This window comes from Epinephelus lanceolatus, chromosome 14, assembly GCF_041903045.1.
Source record: "Epinephelus lanceolatus isolate andai-2023 chromosome 14, ASM4190304v1, whole genome shotgun sequence".
Taxonomy (NCBI): Eukaryota; Metazoa; Chordata; class Actinopteri; order Perciformes; family Serranidae; genus Epinephelus; species Epinephelus lanceolatus.
In genome coordinates this window covers 28248342-28259176 of record NC_135747.1, presented here as the reverse complement: position 1 = coordinate 28259176, position 10835 = coordinate 28248342, and the positions used below count along the sequence as shown (strand labels likewise).

Sequence of the window (10835 nt, the reverse complement as noted above, 5' to 3'; positions counted from 1 at the left end):
CAAATTTGAAGAAATCTGATCAAGGCGTTCTTGAGATAGCACCTTAACGAGAATGAGATGGATACAAGGTCACAGTGGCCTTGACCTTTTACCCTTGACCACCAAAATCGAATCATTTTTTCTATCTATCTATCTATCTATCTATCTATCTATCTATCTATCTATCTATCTATCTATCTATCCCCCGTTAAAGGTTTTTTTTGGGGGGAGTTTTTCCTTATCCGCTGTGAGGGATGTCGTATGCTGTAAAGCCCTGTGAGGCAAATTGTGATTTGTGATATTGGGCTTTATAAATAAAACTGAAATTGAAATCTGTTTACCTATCTATCTATCTATCTATCTATTGAAATAACAGTCTGTTTTTCTCTTTTTCTGTGTTATATTTTATCATTGAAGCCCTTGTCGTTGTACAGACCCCTCCTTACCTCATATATCTCGACTGGGCATGTTTGATCAAAGGGATAGCAAATCAATGATTGGCCCTCTGGTTACATGTGACCCGTAGCTGTTGACTCATTACCCAGAAACGTAAACTTCTCCTTACATGGGTATTGACCGTGAAGGTTAGGCGGGCTCTTGCTCTTAGATCGAGAGCATCACTTTCTGTTTTTATACTTGCTGGACATTTGCTTGACACTTTCAGGAATGACGACAAAGATGCAGCTTGGATGGAAGGTATTCCTGATACTCACAGGTAGGCTTTATGCTTGTATTCTTTCTCTTTTGTAAAACCACAACCACACCTGTATGGTTTTATCACCTGTGTTAATCATTAATCCAACTTCTTGCTCCTTAGGCGGAAGCAGGGTTGTGTTTCACTCAAAGAGGCCTGTAGTTTGAACTATTAATTCAGTTCGCCTTGAAAGAAATACACACTGTATTGTATATTTACTAATACAAACATAGCGTAGTCGAAGTTCATACTAAATCCTACCAATTTTTCTCTGTCACCCAATAACACATGACGTATGTAGAGTTAAAGTGTATGGGAGAGCGGGGCACAACCTAACACAGTTTAGTTTGGGCTGAATGTTATTAAAACTGTTTGAGATTAATCATTTTTTGTTTTATTCTAACAACATGCACATCTCTGCTACAAATGAACAGCTATTGTTTTTTTCTAGAGCTTACCTTTCTTCAATTGCACGAGAAGTGGTGGAAGTGAAATGTGACAACGTACCCCATGGGTAGGGTTAATTGTAACAGGCAGAGGGTGTCCAATCTCTGTGGAGTTTTGTGGGTCACTGTTTGGTGGTATTGTTGTCAAATGGCTGCAAGCACGAAAGGATTGACCCTGTGTAACCACATAAAAAGTCCATGTTACAATTTAGCCCATGTTAAGTTGTGCCCCGCGCTCCCCTACATATGTGTGCTTAGATAAAGACTATGACCAGGCAAGAGATATCTGTCATTATGTATTTGGGTTTTTTTTCAGTGCTTCCCTGCTGCAGGAGTTTAGAGGTTTCTATTCCAGAGAGGGCATATGAGGTAGTGAGAGGAGGTGATATCACTTTGACCTGCTCCTTCATCCCAGCCAGACCAGTCGCCAACGCACTCGTCATTACATGGGAAGCTTACCCTGCGAAAGTTGGTGAGCCAATGGTGAGAGATTAATTAAACCAGTGATTCTAACATCTTTATATGCAGAATATATCTAAATGGTGAGCTATACTAAAGTGGAAGTCTAGTGGTGTCAAATGTGAACACAGTTTTACAATGTCTTCCATTGGTCTGCGTCCTTATCTCATCTTGTGCTTTGAGATTACAAAATTACAACAGAAAATAAAACTGGAGCTGTGGATTGTGAAAAACCTCGGTGTTTACAAGACGGGGAGTGTCTGCGCTTGAGTTGAGCTGCATCATGGGAGGTGTAGGATCCAGCATTTTTGGAGCTCTCTGGTGCAACTTGATGGTAGTAGCATACTAAATTGTAGGAGTACCATTTTAATATACAATATCCCATCGGTAACATATTAGTTTTATATTCATAGAATTGTGTACCCTCAGAAAAACTACCCACACAGGGTAAATGTTTAAACCAGGGATTTTTAGTGTGTAATAGTGTAAACCTATATTCATATCAAGACTGTGACGCTATCCTTCTTAATAACAGTTAATGTGAGGAAATTTCCTGTGTTTAAACTGAATGTGTTACTGGGAAAGTTACAGATTAGTTCCCTCTTACTGTAATGTGGTTATGACCTTTGTCCTTTGAATAAGAAAAGACTACTTCCTGCAAATAACCCAGGTGGTAACAAGACTGAGACTTTATACTGGAGTTTTAATTCAGTCGAGCATGAGATTAAGTAGAGATTGAGTATCTTGGTTAATTATTTTGTATATAATGTAATGTAAAATTTCAGGACTAAGTGAGCATTTCACATGACAAGTTGACAAGTCTAAGATGAAGTCATCAAAATGTTTGTTTTGTCCAACAAATAGGCCAAAATATAAAACCTTGTGTGTTTCTTTATCAAGATACAACCACACTGGCAGGAGATTGCAGCCGGGATTCATAAGATAACTGGGATGGATTTAGTCTACTCATTTGTTACATTATACTTAGGAAAAATACCTGAAACTGTCCCACACAAAGATAAATATTCATCATAGGTACTTTTGACAAGTAACAGGAAAGCCATAAGTTGCAACTCAAGTTCTTGCAAGTTGATTCTCCAGCACTGGCCCAGTGGATTATAAAATTCAGCTTCATTACAACTCACAAGCTTCACTGACATTAACATTCTATAAATTAGCTTAGCAACGAGTGGAGATTTCCTCTGCTCATATGAAGCCAGAATAAATCCCAAAGCATAAAACCCAGAAGGATAAATCACACACAAGATTTAAAATGCTATTCAATATTAAACATTTTGGGGTTCTACCTTGTACAGCATACAATACCCTCTATCTTTAAACATTATGTTATGTCATAGTGAAATGTATGACACAGATTATACTGTCATTATATTGTTAAATATTGAGATGACATGATTACAATATTGTATTGTTATATCATATTGACAGGATATCTTTGTAAAATGTTTGGGTTTATTTCCGTAGGACGCAGTGGCCACTTACTTTATAAACAATCCAGTCGACATTGCACCTAATTATGAAGGCAGAGCCACGATGGAGGTCAGCCTTGACAATCAAGTGAGCACTCTCACCTTAACCAAGGTGACCATGCAGGACAGCCGCAGTTACCAATGCAGTGTCATGATCCCCAACGATGACGAGGGAACAACAGCTGCCACCACTTCCCTTCTGGTTCTTGGTGAGTATTTATCACTGATATGTCGATTTACTGGGTTCCCTGTCACTCCCCCTTTCCGTTTAACAGAAGGACAGAAGTAGGACCTGCAGTCTATCTTTCTTTAGAAAAATCTTCATCTCAGTCATCAACATAATGGGATGAGGTTAAATCACATCTCATTCTTGTAACTCTTGTACTCTCAGACCAGCACCTGATCCTTGAGACTGGATGTGCAGAGGGAGTTCTGTTTACCATGTCTATTTATATGTTGTCTCCATGAAGATGTCAAATTGATCCTGCTTGCAAAGTTTTGTAAAGTGATTGCAACTTTTTATATTAAATTCATTGTTTTCTTGCAGTGCCTCCCTCTCCGCCAATCTGCAGGGTTCAGGGAGAAGCAGCATACTTTCACAACATCACGCTGACCTGTTCGTCCCAGGAGGGATCCCCACAGCCTGAATATGTTTGGAGCAGCTACAATGTTGAAAACCTTCCCAGAGATTTACCACCTCGGGCAAACCAAAGTATGTATTTAAACCGTCCAGGTGTTATTTTGAACCAAACAACGTTACCAGGCTGCTGCTCATCTGTGTTAATGTAAAGCATGGGCCCACTGTCTCAACATTTTTATGCCTTTGAGCTGGTGGAAGCTCTGGCTCCCAGGTTGTCTGTCGGTCCGTCTTTCCATCCCATTCTCATGACTGCAATTGTCCTTGACTGTCTCATTCTTGTGAATTCATTGGCCCAAGGTCGTCTGGAGGGAATTTCTTCACATCTCAAATAGATTCAAATACGTCATCAGCAGAGTCTTGGGATTGGTTCGCTCACTCCAGTGTCTTTGATGTAACTCTTTACATACTTGTCCCTGCAATATTACTGCTTTCCTTTTACAACACAGCAGTACCAGCATCAGTGTTGAGCAGTAACATGTTACTAGTAAAGTAAAAAGTAATATAACCAGTAGTGTAACAAATTACTGCTAGCAGTGATAAGTAAAGTAATGTTATTACTTTTGAAAAGAGTGAATGAGTAATATATTACATTTTTGGAGTAATGAGCCCAACACTGACCAGCATTTACCCTGAAATGTTACTGGTTCTTGAGGAGGGGAAATGGCAGTACAGATTTCCCTGAATATTTCTCCCTGCTCTCATTCGCACCAAACCCCATGCAGGAAATGTTCCTGAACTTTTCAGGGAAAGACTGCATGTGTGAACGGGGATTGAGAGTGTTCCTGAGAGATCTTCATTTGTATGCCTCTGCACTGGCAATAGCCGTGGTTGGGGGCATGAGCGTAACTTTCATTTCAACATTGTGGGGGCGGGGACACATTAAGTGAGGGTCTTTGCCTAAACATCTAGCATATAATGCTGATAGATAATGTCTGGCTGCCCAGCGGCTAGCGGGTTAGACATAGTGGTTAGCTATTATGCTAGCATGCTGACTGGAAACTAATACTCATTCCGCTCTGAATCTCATGGCTGTAAGTTGCTCATAACGTAGGCTCTGGCCTCTGATGCGTTATCAAACGAATTCTGCTCACCTCCTGGAGTAGTTATCCGAAGTATAGCCAGGTATGAGATGCCGTACTTGACCTCGGGGCAGTGCTGCAGCAGTCCCCTGACCTCATTGAAGGCAGCCCGCTTCGCCCTCACCAAGGGTGTGTAGTTGGGGTAAATGGGAATCCACCTGTTGTTGTGGAAGATGGCTCTCGCTGCCGCAGCTTTCCGCTTGACGTCCACCTTCTCCTGGAAGTAGTGAAACTTAACCACAATGGGTTCCCATCTTTCCGCTTGGGCTGAAGACTCCTGTGAGCCCGGTCCAACTTCGGAGAGTAGTCGAGGGCTAGCGCATCTTGTAGCATCTTAGCAACAGCAAGCTCCGGTCGCGTTTTAGCAAGCTAGCTAGATTCCAAGTCTTCTGTCTTAGCCACCAGCTGGTTTACTTGGGAGGTGAGTGATTTCACAGTGTTTTCCAGTTCGACGACCATGTCCCAGTAGGCATTAGCCCCGTCCTCCAGGCTAGTGATGCATGTAGCATGCACAGCGTTAACCTTTTCAACTTCTTTCATTGCCTTGGTGTGTCCGGCACGGGTGTTTGCAATCTGTTGGTGTAGCTCTCTCGAAAGATCTTCAACTTTCTTGTTTGAGAAATCTATCTTTGCTAACACCCTTTGCTCCGACATTAGCATGCTTATGAATGTTAACCACATACAACGTGACCGGCAACTCTGCAATGGAGCAACTGAGAGAGGCAACGTGTTGGGTACTGGACTATATAATTATGGTATGGTCCACTAGGGGTGTTTGAAATAGTTGGGAAATGGTTAAGAAAGATATTTAAGTGTTTACAACCGCTGGGCTGTGATTTTTACCTCTTTAGGAGAGGGGGTTGTCATTGGTGTTATTTTTTTGGGGGGGGGGGACAATTTCATCTCTTCTTAATATTGGAGGGGACATGTCCCCTGCATCCCCCCTGAAAGTTACGCCTATGGTCGGAGGCATTATGTTTTCGGGTTGTACATGCATACGTCCCATTCTCATAAATGCAATATCTCAAGAATGTCTCAAGAGAATCTCATCAAATCTGTCACAAATGTCCTTTTGGACTCAGCAATGAAGTGATGACAACTTGCTGATCATAGGTCAAGGTCATTGTAACCTTCCATTCCATTGTAACCCTACCACTGTCTCTGGGCCGCCTCCACTGGCAGTTCTTTTTTTTTTTTTTTTGCAGACACACCCTGACGTGTGTGTGCATGGGGGGCGTTCAGATGTAGCGTCTTTTGCACACACAAACCCATTACTTTTAATGTAGACGTGCGTCATGCATGCTCACAACCCAAGCGATGGGTTTCGTCCGGCGCACAGCTCCACGGACCTGCTTCTCCCTCCGGTGTTGTGTCAGATCCCGGTTCCCCCTCGGGCTGTGTCTCGTCTACTGTTTCCCACGGAACTCTGTCCCATATGAAAGGTGAAGGAAGCCCGTATGTGGAAAGATGTCGCCTCAGAGATGTAGAATTTTATTTTTTCAAATGTAATATTTAATATTTTTATTAATTCTTTTATTTCATTTTTAAGGTTTGGATATCTGTGAACACTTATTTGAACAGAATATAGATTCTGATATTGTTGAAAAGGATGTTGTGTTGTTAAGAATAATGTTGGAGATGTGCACTCATGTTGAAATAAATCTACATTGTGAAGCAACCCTTACTTGCACTGAATTGGAAATATTTTAGAAAAATACACTGAATTACAAGGCTTTAGAGAACAGTGCGCTGTTGTAGACTTAACATGTAAGGTTATAATAGGTCGTGGGCCCAAAACTGTGGGCCCGTCTGAGGCATGAAACTCCAGGGCTGAAAATGAGTCCCACTCCGGCCCTGTATCTTAGGAACAGAAGGGGAGACATTTGGTCGATACTCATTTGGTGATACTCATCTTGGGTGTCCACCTTAAAACTGTGCTGATTGTATAGATCCTCTGTGCTGTCGGGTTGAAGATGTGTGTGAAGCATCCATGTTCTAGAATATGTAGCTTCTTTGCAGCAACATCCATATTTGAAGTATTGTCAACTGTCATGGCTACATATGAGTCTGGGCGGATATGATGTAAATTGTAACTTTAACTTGACTGCTTGGCGGAGGCATACAACCATGAGGCCGTAATTGTAGTTAACCTTAATCTTTGTCATTATGTTTCAGACCATGGAATTCTATCTCTGTTCAATATTTCAAAAGACACGTCTGGGTTCTACATTTGCACATCAACAAATCGTATTGGTTCTGCCAGATGCAACTATACCTTAGTTGTGACTCCTGGTGAGTGTTTTAACATGATTTACCTGCTGATCTTAGCTCTGGTCTATCTGCAGCGTGAACACCACTTGTGTTTCCTCCTTTCTCCGCAGGGAGCATGAACATTGGGTCCACTGCAGGTATAATTGCAGGAGTCCTCGCAGGAGTTGTGCTGCTGGCAATTTTAATCTTCTGTTGCTGCAAGAAAAAGGGCAAAAAGGAGAAGTATGCTGAAGGGTATGTGTGAAATATCCTGTGTGCTTTTGCCACTGTAAACTACCTTCAACAGTTATGTTTGTGTATTTTTTGTTAGTATCTAATCATCCAACAACCCAGTCTCACCATTTTGTCTTCTTTTGTGTATTTCACATCTGTCTGTCTTTTAGTTCCCCTGAAGAAACGGCGTATTATGACAGAGACGCTCCTGAAGCTGGAGAGCCGTACTTGGATGACAAGTCGAAGGGCGAGACAAAGCAGGTCAACCAGCATGAAGTCAAAGGCCTTCCTCCAAACAATTACAGCGAAGAACCAGCTGCACACAAGTTTGAGGACGATCACCACAGTTATAATAGCAGCAAAGAAAGGTACGATGGCAAGGGCAGTGATGTTGACTCTCAGCGTTACCAGAACGATCAGCATGATCGCCGCCGTGGGAGTCGTGATCGCCTTGACGATCAGCGTGATCGTTATGGAGGTAGTCGCGATCGCCTTGACGATCAGCGTGATCGTTATGGAGGTAGTCGCGATCGCCTTGACGATCAGCGTGATCGTTATGGAGGTAGTCGCGATCGCCTTGACGATCAGCATGATCGTTACGGGGGCAGTAGGGATCGTCTTCATGATCAGCGCGATCGTTATGGGGGCAGTCGGGATCGCCTTGACGATCAGCACGATCGTTACAGAGGCAGTCGGGATCGCCTTGATGATCAGCGCGAACGTTATGGAGGCAGTCGGGATCGCCTTGACGATCAGCGTGATCGTTATGGGGGCAGCCGTGATCGCCTTGATGACCAGTGTGATCGTAACAGAGGCAGCCGTGACCGCCTTGATTACAATGACGATCAAAGCAGAAACCGGTATTAATAACCTTGTGTTACTGATTGTTATAACGCTCTAAAATCTTTTCTTTTATGCACTAAAACATTTTATTGGGTTTATGGATTGGCTTAGTTCCCCGTCACAAACAGCCAAAGTAAAATTATTTTGTGCATCCTCACAAATATTATAAATTATCATGTAGAAGCCAGTATTCAAATCATAGTGTAGGGAAGAGTCGAAATAAGAAGTAGAGGCTTGTCTCTTATATAAGCCTGTCCAACACAAGAGTCTGATTATCTCTTCTACTGAAGTAAATTACGGCCACTATTTGAGAATTTTACAGTAGGGTGGTGCTCAAAGCTTGGTGACATTAGCCCTGTTTCTACCCAACACTTTTGTTATGGTACCTTTGGAACCCAAAGTAACCCTTCAGACATGATACCTAGACCCTAGTCCACCCTACTCCACTGCAAACAGTCCCCTTAAATGTGGGCGGGGTTGTTGTCACTCACTGCTCCGTCCAGCACTCACTGTATTTCCTTATTACCGGTGACACAGAGGGAAGTCCACAGAACGAGGCTGCATGTCGACGTTTTCAGAACAAAATAAAACAGGCTGCAGTGAGAGTCTCTCCATGGGATATTTAAAAATAGCAGGTTTGTGCATTTAGTCCTTCTCAGGCAAGCTCAGGGATTTAGTGATGCTGGAGTTCACAGGAACAACGCTCCATGCCACTTTTTTCCCCTCAGAGTGAGGATTTTAATATGCGCGCTTTATATAATCCGGCCGAAATTAATATATATTGACACTTGAAGATCCACTCATTACCAAAAGTGTATGTCATATAAAAACTGGTTATGGTCAAAGTTGTCACAGTGAAATTTAAGGTGTGTTGATGGATTCACGTCATCAATTCATGCACTGAGTAACATCACATTAACATTCCACCTTAAAAGTTGCCAGCAGCGAGTTACCTGATGTTCACAAGGTAGCTGAACTATAAATCAGAAGTATGTTTCGGATGATGATGATGATGATGATGATAAACATCTTCACAAAACAAGAATTAAAATTATTTTCATTGACCATATAGTATAAAACAGAATAAAGTACTTTCTCTAAACATCAACGTGAATAAAACTAGAGCTTTATGTCAGAAAGGGTTTTTTATGTCCAGAAAACCCAGTATGGCCAGTATAGACACTGCATAACAGTCACATTTCACAGAGTCTCTACAGTTAGCTGACTGGGAGCATCCTGATTCAAACTGGGTTGAAACCAGAATACATTAGCCTTCAGGTAACCTGACTTAAATTTACATATTGTGTTGTTTCATTACTTATTGACCAAGGTCCTCGAAGCCAAGGTGCTGTCAACATATATAACACATATGTATTTGATATAAAAAATTTAGTGTTTGCTGTATGATGAAATCAACTCTGCAGCTCAAATCCTGTGATGTTAACAACAGAACATTTAATTTTTAGATACTTTTTTAGCATTGATATTGTTTTTGTTTTTTTCTTTTTATAGTTTTTGTTTTGTTTTGTTTTTCATGATTACTTGCCCAATGCCTTAACTACACATATTCAGGCCCTTATCTACTGCAGTAATTCGGGCATAGGTGTTAAGAAATAGTTTCAGGCAAAAAAAATACTATTCTTCTGTCATATAAATGTGTACATTATCTTTGATTTTAAGTCTCCTTTTCATGTGTAGTTGTAATCAAAGGTAATAAAGTGCCTCAGCTGAATCTGGACTAGATTTTAATCTAAACTCTCCGGCCACTTTATTAGGTACATCTTGCTAGTACAGTTGCTGCAGATTTGTCAGCTGCACATCCATGATGCGAATCTCCCGCTCCACCACATCCCAAAGGTGCTCTATTGGATTGAGATCTGGTGACTGTGGAGGCTCATCCAGACTCATCAGACCAGGCAACGTTTTTCCAATCTTCTATTGTCCAGTTTTGGTGAGCCTGTGTGAGCTGTAGCCTCAGTTTCCTGTTGTTAGCTGACAGGAGTGGCACCTGGTGTGGTCTTCTGCTGCTGTAGCCCATCTGCTTCAAGGTTGGATGTGTTGTTGGTTCAGAGATGGTCTTCTGCAGACCTTGGTTGTAACCAGTGGTTATTTGAGTTACTGTTGCCTTTCTATCATCTTGAACCAGTCTGGTCATTCTCCTCTGACCTCTGGCATCAACAAGGCATTTTCACCCAGAGAACTGCTGCTCACTGGATATTTTCTCTTTTTGGGACCATCCTCTGTAAACCCTAGAGATGGTTGTGTGTGAAAATCCCAGTAGATCAGCAGTTTCTCAAATACTCCAAGAACAACCATGCCACGTTCAGGGTCACTTAAATTACCTTTCTTCCCCATTCTGATGCTCAGTTTGAACTTCAGCAGGTCATCTTGACCATGTCTACATGCCTAAATGTATTGAGCTGCTGCCATGTGATTGGCTGGTTAGCTATTTGTGTTTAAAAGCAGTTGAACAGGTGTACCTAATAAAGTGGACATTTAGTGTATTTTAAAACGTATCTTTAACATGTGTGTGGAAAAACTCTTTGTATTGCTAATTATGTTTTTGCTTTTTTTATCGGTTTGATTTTACTGAATTGAATTTCCTTACAGTGATCTTTGTGAGCAACTTTTTGTTTTTGTTTTTTTTTTTTGTTGTGTGTAATAAATGGTTTCCATTGACTTCCCATTGATGTGGGCTATTTTTTTTATATGAAGACAAAG

The 10835-nt window shown here is 41.5% G+C and overlaps 1 protein-coding gene across 1 annotated transcript; it reads left to right on the top strand.

Annotated features, from left to right (window-relative positions):
* The first annotated feature begins 532 nt into the window (after nt 1-532).
* LOC117251583 (cell surface A33 antigen-like) lies at nt 533-10819 on the top strand. Its single transcript, XM_033618041.2, has 7 exons — nt 533-694; nt 1436-1602; nt 3064-3277; nt 3616-3780; nt 6963-7079; nt 7169-7292; nt 7442-10819. The coding sequence occupies exons 1-7, from the start codon at nt 646-648 to the stop codon at nt 8136-8138; spliced, it is 1533 nt and encodes a 510-aa protein (XP_033473932.1). The 5' UTR covers nt 533-645; the 3' UTR covers nt 8139-10819.
* Nucleotides 10820-10835: the final 16 nt, after the last annotated feature.

What these genes read in the sequence shown, in the direction of transcription:
- LOC117251583 (XM_033618041.2), top strand. Translation starts at nt 646, where the DNA reads ATGACGACAAAGATGCAGCTTGGATGGAAGGTATTCCTGATACTCACA. An exon ending in CACTTCCCTTCTGGTTCTTG is followed by an intron (nt 3,278 to 3,615) that starts GTGAGTATTTAT and finishes GTTTTCTTGCAG; the next exon opens with TGCCTCCCTCTCCGCCAATC. An exon ending in TACCTTAGTTGTGACTCCTG is followed by an intron (nt 7,080 to 7,168) that starts GTGAGTGTTTTA and finishes CTTTCTCCGCAG; the next exon opens with GGAGCATGAACATTGGGTCC.